General features: G+C 35.9%; 1 protein-coding gene across 4 annotated transcripts in view; it reads right to left on the bottom strand.

Annotated features, from left to right (window-relative positions):
- LOC131151699 (uncharacterized) overlaps window positions 1-14,765 on the bottom strand; it is a 157,681-nt gene that overhangs the window by 31,411 nt on the left and 111,505 nt on the right. For all 4 annotated transcript variants that reach the window (XR_009135746.1, XR_009135747.1, XR_009135748.1 and 1 more), the window contains 11 exons: window positions 7,602-7,817; window positions 6,027-6,130; window positions 5,495-5,790; window positions 5,257-5,341; window positions 3,376-4,068; window positions 2,931-3,249; window positions 2,522-2,680; window positions 2,235-2,398; window positions 1,909-2,089; window positions 1,538-1,807; window positions 1,216-1,422 (listed from right to left, as the gene is read on the bottom strand). Coding sequence is in view for 1 of the 4 variants with exons in the window: in XM_058103061.1 (XP_057959044.1) it covers window positions 1,216-1,422; window positions 1,538-1,807; window positions 1,909-2,089; window positions 2,235-2,398; window positions 2,522-2,680; window positions 2,931-3,249; window positions 3,376-4,068; window positions 5,257-5,341; window positions 5,495-5,790; window positions 6,027-6,130; window positions 7,602-7,817 (2,694 nt within the window). In the remaining 3 variants the exon portion in view is untranslated. The remainder of the gene's footprint in view (window positions 1-1,215; window positions 1,423-1,537; window positions 1,808-1,908; window positions 2,090-2,234; window positions 2,399-2,521; window positions 2,681-2,930; window positions 3,250-3,375; window positions 4,069-5,256; window positions 5,342-5,494; window positions 5,791-6,026; window positions 6,131-7,601; window positions 7,818-14,765) is intronic.

The following is a 14,765-nucleotide window of genomic DNA, read 5'->3' as shown; positions in this document are numbered from 1 at the left end:
TTACATACAAAAAAGGTACTATTGGAATGAAATCCACAAAGTAGATTTTAGTTGAGCTTGTGAAAGCTAATAACTGATTAAGGATATTAATTTTGTTCTAGGGGGGACCAAACTAAAGAAACAGCTAAACATGCAAAGAAAGAAGGTAAAACTTTCACTTATGTCGGAAATTTTAAAAAACATTATCTATTTATAGGCAAAGATAAATTAAAAATACTGCAAGCCCCACTTATTCTCATTTCATATAAATTAATGTCCATCACCTAAATCCCATTTTATTTATTTTATTGTCTTATTTAGAGGTGTGCATGGTTTAGTTCTATCCAGTATTTTGCACTTTTTTTGGTAAACTGAATCAAGAGAAATTCTGTACAGAAACTAAACCAAATAAAAACCAAATGTTAAGCTTTGGTTCAGTTTATCAAAAAATATAAAGTGCACATGTAAAATTTTTTTTTTTTAATAAATAAATACATGGGAAAAGTGGCATTTATATACTTTATAGATAATAAAAAATATAAAATGCTTTATATATCTCTACTACTAGAAAGAGGATTTTCCTTTCTTGGACTGGTTTTTAAGTTGCCCAAAGTAATCTTTCAACAATCAACAATTTTTCCAAAACAACCCCACAACTACTCAGAGCCCAGAGCTACCCAAAACTTTTGAAAATACCCTTATAACCACCCACTATCCAGAGTGCCCCAAAACTATAAGCCCCCACAATTATCCAAAACGTCCCAAAGCCATGTAGCACACAAGGAGTGTGTACCCAATCCAATATACATAAAAGAGTTTGCAGTTCGGTTGGTTTTTAAAAGAAATCAAATTGATGGTTTGGTTTACGATTCAAATCGCACTATAATTATTATTTTTTTGAATGAAAATTTTCTCCTTAAGTTCTACCACCAAATTTTTGAGTTATAACTTGCTGCTTGAATCTCCCAATACACACATTCTACACAGCAATAATATTTTTGGGCTAGAATCAAATTTCGTGTCACCCGAAAAATCTTCTTAGCAAAGATAAAATCTTTGACAAATTTTCAAAATTTTAATCGCTTTCTTAGAACATATGTGCATAATACAGGATGATATGCAGCTGGAAATTGGAAGACAACTCATTAGTAAATCCAAAAGATGGTAGGGTCATTTAAAACATGGGCAGCACAAAGTTCTAGTGCCACAACATGGAGCAGGTAATTCATAAAATACCTTCCGTGGAACTTCAAATATGAAAAATTCATTCCACTTAACACTGCCTTCATCCAAATCATTGACTTTGGAAATGGAAGGTTTAACACATTTTGTCCTTGCACTCTGAGGGAAAAGCTTTTGCTGATCTGTTGCTTGACTATCAACAAGAAGGCGCAGAGCACAAAAGAAGTTATGGCTATTACCATCATCAATAATAGGCAAACCCTGCAAAACATAGATGAAAAAAGTGAACACTCTTTTTTTCCATAGAAAGTAGAATAAAAGAAAATTAAAATGTCAAAAAAAATAAAATAAAATAAAATAAAATCACAATTATAACCTTGGCTTCAAGTATCTGCACAGCAACATAATAGTGAGCTTCCCTGGACTCATCTGCAATATTTAGTCTGTCTGAAAACCTTGGAGGAGGAATCCATGCAGAAGCAGAGTCGCCATGATGTAGCAGTTCAACAGTGTCCAAGTTTTTCTCTCCTTTCTTCAGATAAATATCACACCCAAGTTTATTTTCTATCATCACAGTTTGAAAATCATCTTCATCTAATGCAGAGAAAGTGGAACCATCCCCATTTCTGCTGCGACTAACAGATTCCTGCACAGATAGTGAGCTACTGAGGCACCTAAATATCAGCTAAAACACAGAACTAACTCAATTAGTTGTAAAATATTAAAGTCACTTGAAGCCCAGTTTACCATATTTAGCTTTGCCACTTTCTGTTCAATTTCAATCTGCCTTTTCCATGAAACAAGTGTCTGTGCAAATGTGTCGAGATTTGCAACACTAACATTTAGATTAAGCACACTGGTAGCAGCAATGCGCACTCTTTTTCCAAAGCTCGATGGTGGATTTCCATTGCTATCAAATGTTTCAAACCTTCAGAAAAAGAAAATAAAAGAGTAAATGAGAGGCAGTGTATTGGTTTCGAAGAACAACATAAAATATATATATATATCTCAACAAAATAAGAAAATAATATAGGGAACAGTTCATTGTAATTAGAATAACACTAAAATATTACTTGAATATTCCATCAAATGGCTCCACTAATGGTTCCCATGCTTCCAATTGTGTGTTGAATGCTGATGCAGCAATAGAAGATATCAGCACTGCATTCATTGCCTCTAGTCGACCATGCGTTGCAAGCTTTATTTTGGTGATGGTTGTGTCAAATAGAGGAGTCATCTGAAAGGGTCCAAATTTAATAAAAGTGAATAATCACAAGGGATGGGAAAATTTTCCATAATTTCTAATTTATTATTAAAGCTATTGTTGCCATTATTATTAGTTGAGTTTGCGTGTCCATACCATCCCACATGAGCTGTCTAAAACAGTCAGAGAGAAGTATCTCAGTTTCACCTCAGCTGTTATATTTTCCCGCATCTTTGGCTTCACATAATCACACATGGTGTAAGCCAAGCGACTCGATGGCTTTTTCAGATCAGAACGTGCAAGGAAAGTGCAAGCCTACAGATATCGGGTAAAGATTATGTTTCCTTAAAAAAAAAATAGAATAAGAAACTTTACTAAGAGAGAGATTATGTTTCCTATTTGTTTAACTAAATGAATAAGAGTAATGACTTGATGTGATAATATCATATCCAAACACATTAAAAAGTCTAAGTAAGAAGAAGGGGACAATATTATATTCTACATACAAAACTCAGGTTTTAAAATGGCAAATTCAGGCTGTAAGTTCAATGGATATTCGCTTCACCTGATTTTCAACCTTCCAAATGCTCCAACAATTTGATGCTTTTGAACTTGAAGATCTTGCAATAGGCAGCTCAAGAATATTGGCTTGGTTAACAAGATCCAACCGCGGGCAGCAAAATATATTGATGTGTGGAGCTTCATTTGTTCTAGAGACTATGCATCCCAAAGATGCATAACCAGGTGGAGCAATTGGGTACCAAAAGAAGGCCTCATCAAGACCTTTCCCCACAATGTGGGCAACTTTAGTGAATTGTAAAGGCCTTGCAGAGGTTTCAGGACTATCAGTCTTGAAAATTACACCCAGAGCAGGTGGTTCTAAGCTGAGATGGAAAAAGTAATACCACATGTTGATCAATGAGAGTATAAAAAACATATTGCAGTGATGGAAAATATTAAATACGTGGAAAATAAAAAAAGGGAAACATGGAAATACAAAAATGTCTAACCCTTCAGTTACGCAATCACCAAGTATGGCATAACCAGGACGTGGTATAGGACGCCATACTGAGACTGGTCGGCGAATGTCACTGCCTTTGTCCCACCAAATTCTCTCAAAATGAGGGGTTGACATGTAACAATTAGTCGCTCTCGAAATTGATCTGACAATGTCCCATCCAGAAGAACTTGTACTCTGGTTACTCTTATTCCCTCTCTCATATTCATGCTTAACTGGATCTGACGCAGTGTGTTTGACAGGAGAATGATGCTGATTTGAGTCCCATAAAAGAAGATAACTCAAGTCACAAGTACTCTCTTTGGGAGGGCATTCTTTTGAAGGATGGGCATAAAATGATCCAAGAGCATTGTCCAGACGCCAGATACTGAATCCAGACAAGAAACAAGGATTTGAAGGGGCACTGAATATGCATTCTGAATATGTTGTGGATGTAACAAGATCAGAACGTAAGCAAAATACAATGTGAATAGGAGGTGGTTGGCTTCCTATATGTGCCACACAGCCCAGTGCAGAGTATCCTGGGGGTGCAACTGGCATCCAAAGAGAACAATCAGAATGGCCATCACCACCTTCTAATCCTTGAATGCCAGAGAACAAACCAACAAGCTTGAAACCGAGAGGCTTCCGAACACGGCCATATGTGTTATTCACTGCCATAACTGCCTGTGAAGGAGGAGTTGTCCTGGAGGGATTCAATGGAAGAAAATCAACCCTCAAAAGAGGAAAGTTTTTCTATGATCTAAGAGATTATCAGAAAATTAATGGCGCATTCATATAATTCTATGAAGCAAGCACATGAGTATGCCATAAACATGCGGACACAGTGAAGCTAGAAAATAAAGGCACAAAAAATATATATAAATATATAAGTATGTCTATATGTAAATAAAAGCTTTGGACATAGAAAAAATTAGATTTTTAACATTTATATATCACTATATAATCATAGAAATTCTCAGTATATCACTTTTACTGTAAAATTCTAAATGTCGTTCAAATGAACAATTCGAGTGGTTAATTTTGTGCATAAATAAAACAAAAATTGTTTCAAAACATGAATACTGTTTTTAAAATGCGACTATACAGTTACTAACACATTTACAAAACAGATTATGGATGAAATTGCAACTTTAGATGAAATATTAATAGCTAGAAAAAGGAATTCTATCATACTAAAGGTCTGGTAAGATTAAACTAAAATTTCCTCTCACTTGATTGCTCATGATCATTTTGCCAATTATAAATGAACTAAATTATAGGCAACAAATCAACATTTAACCCATAGTTCTGAGAACAGTATGATTCTCAACTCGAATCATATCTTACTTTTTAGTGTCTTCAACTCTTACACTTAGTGCTTTAGTTTTGAGCCACATAGCACGTGTTATAGTTTCATAGAAACTAGCTTAACTTAATACTTAATTCATGATAGAGGAGGAATGGTTAGATCATTATACATCTTGTTCATATGGCTACTTTTCCCTTTTATGTACGAGTTAAATAGATCATGGTAGGATTTAGACCTACAAAACTTGCTTCAAAGGCAAGCACCCTACCAATTATTAACATGGTTGATCCATATTTGTTGAAATTTCAGTGTTTTTTACTATTTTACTTGTACATGCAAGTCATTAGGAATTGATTTTTCAAATTTTGCACCAAATCTTATGATTCAATTTGATTCTCAATTCTCAACTTGTGAAATTGGAATTTCCATTGACAATTAGAATCTTGATTTGACAACTATGATTTAACCAGTACAGGACAATTCTAGTACAGACTAAACAGAAAAAAATGGAATTTGAATACTGAAGAAATTCATATTTATCGTGGATAAAAAAGCCATTTCAACTTCTGGATATATTTTCACCTTGATGTCACACAATCTCCCAATATAACATAATTTGAAGGAGCTCGAGGCCTCCAAAAGGTAAGGTTGATGCAAGACCCATATTCTGTATAAATAAATAATAAAAGTAAATGTGAATATGACAAAGAGTTGATAATTAGACAGCCAATTGTCACAGCTGCATTATGCAATGTCTAGCTAGAACATAGGCAAATGAATGAAGAATGAAATTTTAAATTGTTAACTAGAAAAAAAAGACCTTTTGGGGACGCCCAAAGGCGGTCAAAGTTTGTACAGAGCACCAGGGGACTAGCACTTCCAAATTGTAGTGCTGCTGCAGCCTGAGTTTGCAGGTTAAGTAAAAGAGAAATAACACTCAAAGATAGATGGATGCATATATCGGTTGACATCAGAGCTATATTTGTTTTATCTTTAAGAGTAGTATAACCCCCTGAAATATCCACTGGATCAAGAATTATAAGACCTGAACCAGCCTCAACAGTCAGATCCTTTACGAGAGCTCGAATCCAAGTATCACATTCTTTTGATGCATACCTGTTCAGCATGTACACAAAGCATAAAGCATAGTTTGAGTCAAAATATTTTTTACTCATACTTCAAAGCCACAAAAAAATGCCTTGAAAAACAGAAGAAGACTGCAACAGAAGGAAAGGAGAAGAGAGCAATGGTTACTAAAGTATGAAAGCAGCATAACTAGAATAATGTCTATGTTTTAAACACCACTCCTATACATGTTTTTTTCCATAAGAAAACACAAAGGTTAATCTCACATGAAGCTTAGGTCCATTTTTGCACGGAGAAGCTTTTCACCATGTGAGGAATCATCTAAGAAAGACTTTGTACTGTCATAGAAGGTGAACTCAGGAGAAACAACCTGTACATGTCAAGACATAATCCTTATTAGAACAAATAAAAAATATACGATAGTGAAGCTATTAAATGAAAACCAAGTAGAAACCCTAAGATTGAAGCAACAAACAAGATTACGTTAACATTAATCTAGAAAGTTAAATATGCATTTAAAAGACAAAAATACAATAGGAAAACTGTATGGCATTCGTATAGAAAATAGGAAATGCCAAGGATGGGCAATAAGGTTGGCTGATTTATTTCAAAAATCATAAAGACTAAGAAAATGCGAAATACATTGAGGAAAAAAACTCCAATATCTATATATAAAAAATACGCTAAATCGCACTAAGTCATGGAATTGTTCTTTGTGAATCATAATATTTATGAGTCACATTGAAATTTTCAGAAATAGCATCTGATATAAGAAAGTCAAGACGCATAAGCTGTTTAAACTTGTAACAGGATTGTGCAACTATTTTTTGGGTTACAAGGAAACCAACACATCAAAGTACAAGTATCATGCAACACTAGGCATGGGCATTGATCTATGATATGTAAGGGGCAAATCAAGTGCTAGATAGATATATGGAAAAGGGAAGAGATAAAGCATTCTTAGTTCATGCAATTTTTTTTTTTCAATGAAGTACTATAGGCTCCCATGTGATAAATATTTTAAAATGCTTAGGTTTTCATGAGAGACACGCTATTCCATCCAGCTGCTTTCATCCATAAATGCCACAAAAAAGGACATATTATGACAATCTACACAAGTATCCATGTCCAAAAAAATTGGATTTTAATTAGACCTAAAGCATGTACCCACGTCAAATAGGTGTAAATAAGGGTAGTGTAGCTTCAAATACAATAGCATTTTTGGAAGCCAATGCATTGAATGGACTAGGAATCCAGGAAGCTGCACCTATTACTGAGGATTTGTTCTATACGATTCAAGGAGCAAGATAAACCAACATTGCTGAGAAATACGGATTCAGAAATCAAGGCTGGACAAATGAGTTGTAGAGCAATAGAATCAGTTAATATAAGAGCATTAAAAAATACTCAAGAGGAATCTCAAGAAAGAAGAAAATCATGAGTTTGAAGAAGCATTTCCACTTCAGACGAATAAACAATCCAAGCTACAAATTTTAAATATAAAACTTTCTCAAGTAGAGTGGTGCTGCACGTAATAAAAAGGAAAATATGATTCAATCAACAGCATAAAGGTGTCTCTCAAATAATAAAACTAGTCACATGCATGTTCCTTGCTTTTATTCATGTCAATGCATGCATAAAGCCATCCAGAGCAACCAAAATTGGAAATAAATAGATACTCATAGAAGTAGAAGCTTATAGCAGTATAGTGAAGGACAAATTACTGCTACACCAAAAATGATACTAAGGAGGAAAATGTAAATCAAGAAAAAAAGACAGATTAATGGCAAAATTCATTTCCAAAATAAAAATATTAAATCAGTACTTTTAGAGTTACCTACCTGGGCTTCAAAAGTAAAACTGGTCATCTTTGAATCACTTTGAGCATATGCAGAAGTCTTTGAGATGTCTGATGATTCATCCATGTAGTCTAAACTTTTTTTATCACTGTCAGAATCAGGATTGTCCAGCAATGATATTTCAACACCATCTTCTAAGGAGACTGAGTAGCTGCTACCATTACTCAAGTATGTATACTTCCTCAATAGTGAACCATTCTGATGAATCCAGAGCAGGAATACGACATGTTACATTTTCAAAAGTTGGACTGGCAGAATATTAATCAAAGAATAAAGGTACAGATGTCAGCATGTTAAGCTTTTGTGAAGAGTTATTTCTCTTTGTCAGGAGGGGATATGCTAATTTAGTAATTAGGTGGTGTGAGTGAGGGTATTTTTGTCCCTCATATCTTTCTATTATTAATATAGAAAGAAAGCAGATCTGTAGAGGCACAGATTCCTCCAGGACTGCCAGCCTCTGTTCTCCCTCTCACCTATTTGTCTCTCTTCTTCTCTCCTTCTGTTCTCCTCTAACAAAAAGTGCTGTATTTTCTTCATCACATACTTCATTTAGTTCAGATTTGTAACAAGGTATCTGAGCATTGATCTCCTCTAAATCTGATTTATCTTGTTGATTTTGGATACTCCTCTTTTCCTTTTTCTCATCTTTCCCTAATTGGTTCTCAAATATGATTTTCTGTTTGGTTTGAGAGTCATGTAGCAACACTCTTCTTCCTGTCTAGTCTTGGCAACATCCTTGGTTGGATGTTGTGCATGTTCATGGTGGTTTGCTGATGTGAAGGCATTTGCATACTGTTTTTAGTATAATGCTATTGTTGTTCTGATGTTCCATTGGCTGGCTGTGGCATGGTGATGGTGTTTTCACACTGCACGTGTTCGTGACAGATTGCTTGCAATCTTGTATCAGTTGCTGGTTGGTTTCCAATTGGTGTTTGAAACTCTATTTCCTTTTCTTGCATCCACCCATGTCTAGATGTCGCCAATCATAATGCCTAGTAGTTGAGACTTTTTTTCATTTTGTTTCTTGTATTTCCTCTGCTGTGTTTGGCTCCCACTGTTTCTGCTGTGTGCTAGATTCTAGTGTACTGGTGGTTTTCTGATGACCTCTGCAGAGAAAGCTTCTGCTGATACTGTTAATATGCAAATCACAGTCATCGCTGGATCCTCCAATTAATGCAGAAGGGAAGACATTCTTTGCCATCTTTGCTTGTGTAGTTGTGAAATAGCATGGAGCCAGAATTGCGGCAAATCTGATATTTCACAGAACTGCAGAGCCATACGGGATGATGATGCAGGACCAACATCCAATAACTTTATTCGCAATTCCCTCCTAAAAACTAATACTTAGGGCCTTTTATAGGCTAACAATGCTTGGAAGATAAGGAAACTAAGAAACCTAAATAAGCCAAATACAAGTTCCCTAAATGATAATACCCCAAAATCTTGAAGATATAATCCTCATAAAAATATCATAAACATAAAAAATGCAAAAAAGAATAAAATCCTCCAATCGGCTGTATCAATTTCCCTCAATTAGAAAGAATTTGCTTCAAATTCTATAAAAAAAAAAAAACCAACCTGGTATCAGAGTGTTAATCTCCTCTAAACTGATTTATCTGCGTTGGTTTTTTATTACGTTTTCTTTCTTATCTTCCCCTAATCAGCTCTCAGATCCGATTTTCTGATAAGTTTGTGAGTTGTTTAGGGACACGTTTCATCTCTGTTTCGCTGCGCAGCATCCTTGGTAGGATGCTCTGTGTGTTCATGGTGATTTGCTGATTTGAAGTGACACTGTTTCTGGTATACCGCTTTTTGTGTTGCAGTTCACTGATTGGTTGTGGCATGATGATGTTCTGTGCTTGTGATTGATTGACTGCAATCTTGTAACAGTTGCTGGTGGTTTTGATTGGTGTTCAATGACTTTATTTCCTGTTCTTGCCAGCACTCACTTCTATTCGCTGTCAGCTTGCCTGTAGCTACTGTGCTGCCAGGTTGTTTATCAAGTGCCTCCCTGGTCATTGCGCTCTGCCACTTCTGCATGGTCAAGTAATTCCTCATTGGATATTGTAATTTATGTTCCATGGTCAGAGCAACTCTTTGAAGCTCTGAATTTCTGCTCTGTGCTTGTCTGTGCTGCCTGATTTCACATTGTTCTGTGTTATTCATTCCTGATGCTCCTGTTCTCATATTTTGTGGAATAACATGGAGCCATGAATTGCTGCGAACATGATGTTTCATAGGACAACCAAGGCCGTATGGTATGATCTCCGCTAAAGCTTCTCACAAGATAAAAGTCAAACTCATGTTTTTGACCTATATGAGAAGGTTTTCAAATATGACCAAGAAGGTTGATCCATTAGTGAGTATTATAGCACTCTGAAGGGTACGTGGGAGGAACTCAAAATCTATCTACCAGTTAGTTCTGACATTGAGATGATTAAGAGGCACAGGGCAGAAATCTTGGCTGCCAAGTTTTTGGCTGGGTTGAGTCTAGAGCTTCAACCCATCCTCAATCAGATTCTTTCCAGTGAATCCATACCATCAACGAATCAAGCATATGCTAGAATCCGACAAAGCACCAAAGATGGCCCTCATTTTTCTTCTCAGGCTTCTTCATGTGATAGTTCAGCTATGGTTAGCACTACGTTTAACCATGGTTGGGGGAGCATTGGAGGACGAGGGCAAGGCATGGGTGGCGGTTGTGGCAAAAGTAGTGTATCAAGACAAGGAGATTGGTGTGGAAATTCTTGCATTTGCATGCATTGTGGCAAGGAAAATGATACTATTTGATCTCCATAGGAAACCTTCTACGTCCAATAAACTCTGGTAGAAGGTGATTCTGCTATTGACACTTAAGTGGATTTGGCCACTCCACGGGGGAGTTGAGTGCATCATCTATCGTGTCCCAGGAGGAGTATAACAATCTTCTCTGCATGGTTCAACAACTTAAAACCCATTCTTCTATATCTAGTGCTGGTACAACTGGGCTTCTTGCCTCTCCATCCTCAGCAGGATTATTGACTTAGGTGGCTCCTCCCATATCACACGTAGTCCTAATTTATTTCAGTCCACAAAACCCACTAGTTTACACTAAGGTTACTCTTGCTGCTGGTTCGATCACATTAGTTTTTGGTTGCAGCAATATTCTTTTGTTTCCTTCTATTCCTCTTTCTTTTGTGTTATATGTGCTTAAATTCCCTTCAAACCTGTTATTAGTTAATCAACTAACTCATAATTGTTTTGTTATCTTATTTCCTTGTCATTGTGTTATTCAAGATCGTTGGCCAAAGAAGAGGATTGGTGGAGTGCCTTTGGAGGACGGTGTGAAGGATGGTCTATGCTATTTTGATGGTGGTGGAGGCTGATCTAGTTCTAATCACATGGATTTTTCAATTTTGACCCATGGTGTTTCTTTGGATTAGTGGCATGCTCGTTTGGGTCAACAAGTTTTTTCTATGTCTAAGCATGGTTTTAAATTTCCACGAAATTGTCAAAATTTCCGGTTTCCACCACCCTCAAAATTCAAATGGCAGTCAATTTCCAACTTGCATAATATCCATCAAAATCTCAATGAATCATCCGAAATATATTGAAATCTCGAAATTTTGGTGAAACTTGTCGAAATATTAACTATGCAATGAAATTTCCTCGAAATTCAAATAAGAGATTTAGGAGTGAAGTGAAATTTCTCTCTTAATTTATTTTATTTATTTCTATTGAAACAAAAGATTATTACTAGTTCATTTGAAATTATATGAAAAAATAAACTTAAAACAAAATTTTATTTAACCATTCATGTCTAAATTATCATTATTCGTATAATAAATAATATTGAAATAATTTATGAATTTCATTTGTGTTACATGCTTTACTACTGAATTCTGTTATTTTTTCATATTGAAATCGAAATTGACATCGAAATTGAAATTTCCGTACTTTTAAAGCATCAAAATTTGAGTCGAAATTGAAATTTAAGACCTTGTGTCTAAGCCTAATCCTTTGAGTGTTTTGTTCGTCAATTAGGAAAGCATAGTAGAAAATCTCTTCCCTGTAGAGTTGAGTCTTCTAGTAAATTATTATTTTCTGTTATGCATTCAAATATTTGGGGTTCGTGTAGAGTCAAGAATTTGATTGGTCATAAATATTTTTAAAGTATTTTGTGGATGATTTTTTGGCATTAGTATTCAAATTTTATGCACATGAATCTAAGAAGACGGGCCTTGGATCAACAGTAAAGTCGCTCTTTTGTGACTAGTCAGTCACGAGGTTGAGTCCATGGAAGTAACTTCTGTGAATAAAAGCAGCGGCAAGATTGCATACACTGTGAATACCCTCCTCCTACCCTTGTCCACACAAAGAGTGGAGCCTTGAGGCCAGAGGAATTATTTATCAAACATTATGTGCACATACCCTTAAGCAGAGTAGTTGAATAGAAAAATAGACATTTACTTGACATAACACGATTTCTACTCTTTTGATTTGCATGTTCCTAAAACCCTTTGGACCGATGCTCTTTTTGCAGTCTATGTTCTACATATATGATGCTTTCAGTGTTCTAAGGGGACAAATTCCCTTCTTTATTGTGTACTCAAAAACATCCAAGCTCGTTGTGCCTTGTGTCTTTGGGGGCAGATGTTTTATTCATGTTCCACACATGGGACAGGACAAGTTTTTTCATGCTATTAAATGCGTCTTTGTTGGCCACTTGTCAGTTCAATAAAGCTATGGATGTTACAATCCCCACAAACGCACAACATATGCTAGAGCAGATCTTACATTTTTTAAGGGGATAACTTATTTCTCTAGTGTTCGGTCCTGACTATATGAATATATTTTGAGCCCATCAATAACTTCCAGCCTCCCCTTGTGCACTGCTCCTCCAAATCCATCAATTATTGAGCCAAGAAACAATTGAGGGTTTATAAATTGCTAAAGAAGGCACAAGCATCGTTACCACAATGCAACTCCTACTCTTCCTTCACTATTTTGATTTCTATGCTCAAGATCCATCCCAGCATAACTCAGATTTGCTAATTGCATACAAGAAAGGCACCAAAGCATGTACTTAACAGTCATTTATTGCTTATCATATTACTCACTTTGTTTTAGTTCAACACCTTCCAAGTCCTATGTTTTCTTTTGCCTTGTCAGTGCCCTTTGTGTTTTTCCCTTGCTCACATGTAGAAGCACTAGCTAACTTTGCGCAGAATTTAGGTGGAAGCATGCAATGGATGTAGAATGGATGCCTTGACCAGTTAAGGGACATGGAATTTGGTGAGTCTTCTTTCTAGCAAGGAGTTAGTTAAGTGTTATTGGGTCAACACTATCAAATATCGTCCTGACGACTCTATTGAATAGCTTAAGGCTCAATTGGTTGCCAAGGGGTACACTCTAACATATTGTATTGATTATGTTGAGATCTTCTCCCTATTGCTAGACTAAATTCTGTTAGTGTAATCATGTATTGAGATCACTTGTAGTTAATTTTAATTGGCCCTTACACCAATTGGATGTGAATGCCTTTGATATGGAGATTTGCTGACATAGAGAAATCTCTTGGGTATGTAGCTCAGGTGGAGGATGGTTGGGTGCATAAGGCCATTTATGGTCTTCAGCAATCTCCACGAGCCTAGCTTAACAAATTTAGTGAGATGGTCTCTGCATTTGGTTTAATTCAGGGCTACTCTAGAAAATTATCTTTGTCCACAAAACGAGATAGGTGCAGTGCTTTTAGTAGTTTATATTGGTGAAATCATCATCACTAGAATTGACGAAAGTGGGATTACAGATGTCACGACAATGTAAGGAAAGAAAGGGCAGCCCAGTGCAAAATCAAGAAAATTTCAAATCAAGGACTTGGGTATCTGCATTACATTCTTGGTGTTATGATAGTATTGTGTCAAAAAGGGATGAATCTATTATAAATTGCAGAAAGGGTTGAATCTATCCCAGCAAAACATATCTCCTCATGTTGTTAAATGTATCACTGTTGGGTACCCAACAACTTAAGAAAGGATATAGATGTTACGATCACCACACTCAAGAGAACTACATTAGTGCTGATGTCACATTTTTTAGGGGATGCTTTATTTCTCCAGCGGTGTCCTCCTTAAATGAATCTATTTCGAGCCCATCAGCAGTTTGGTTTCCCCTTATATGTTAATCCTTATGTTCCTACCCTCACTCCTCTCCCGCCCATGGCTATTGATTTTTAGCTTTAGATATCCATCCCAACATGACTTGAGTTTGCCAATTGCTCACTGGAAAGTCACTATACTTCACAGTCCTTAATTGCTTATCCTATTGCTCATTATTCAGTTCTTCACTTCCTACTATTGTGTTTTTTCGCCTCTGTCTATTTCCTCTACTTCTATCCCTTCCTCAAATGTTGAAGTGCCTACTAAGGATTGGTGGAAGCATGCAACGGGTACAGAAATGGATGCCTTTACTACTCAAGGGATATAAGGCTTGGTGGATTTTATATTGCTATTAACCCAAAGTTTGATGACAAGACAAAACATATTGAAGTGAATTGTTTTGTGAAAGATGTGAGGACTCCATTTGTGAAACCTGGGATCAATTAGGAGATGTGTTCATGAAAGATTTAACATGCTAGGATTCGGTGATATTTATAGACATCCAACCCGATGGATAGTGTTATGAGAGAATATATTATTTTAGCAATTAAGTGAGAATGGAACTATTTTTTACCCTTCATGTATTTTTTTTTTTTTTCTCCTAGATAGCAAAAGAATTTATTAAGAAAGGAGAGAATTACATCCTAGAAGAGAAACAAGAGATCCCCGAAGCAGGAAGAAACAAAAGAACCAAAACTAAAAAAGATATAAATAGTAAAATAATATGTTAGCCTCGGAGGCTACATGAGCTTAATTGTCATGTTTTGATGATAACAACCCATTAGTGATTCTAGGTAAACTAATCTTAGCATATCAAGCTATGATAAGTACGAACTCAAATGCAAAGATTAAGTAAATTCTTAATAGGTTAGACATCATCAAAAAGGGGGAGATTGTTAGCCTTGGTGGCTACATAATCATGTTTAATGTGTTTTGATGATATTAATGTATTTGTTGTTCCAAGTATTTTCCACCTTTGCAGATCATGTTAAGTACAGGTACAAGTGGC

This window comes from Malania oleifera, chromosome 3, assembly GCF_029873635.1.
Source record: "Malania oleifera isolate guangnan ecotype guangnan chromosome 3, ASM2987363v1, whole genome shotgun sequence".
Taxonomy (NCBI): domain Eukaryota; kingdom Viridiplantae; phylum Streptophyta; class Magnoliopsida; order Santalales; family Ximeniaceae; genus Malania; species Malania oleifera.
Note: the sequence above shows the minus strand (reverse complement) of the source record. Positions and strands in the feature narration are given on the sequence as shown.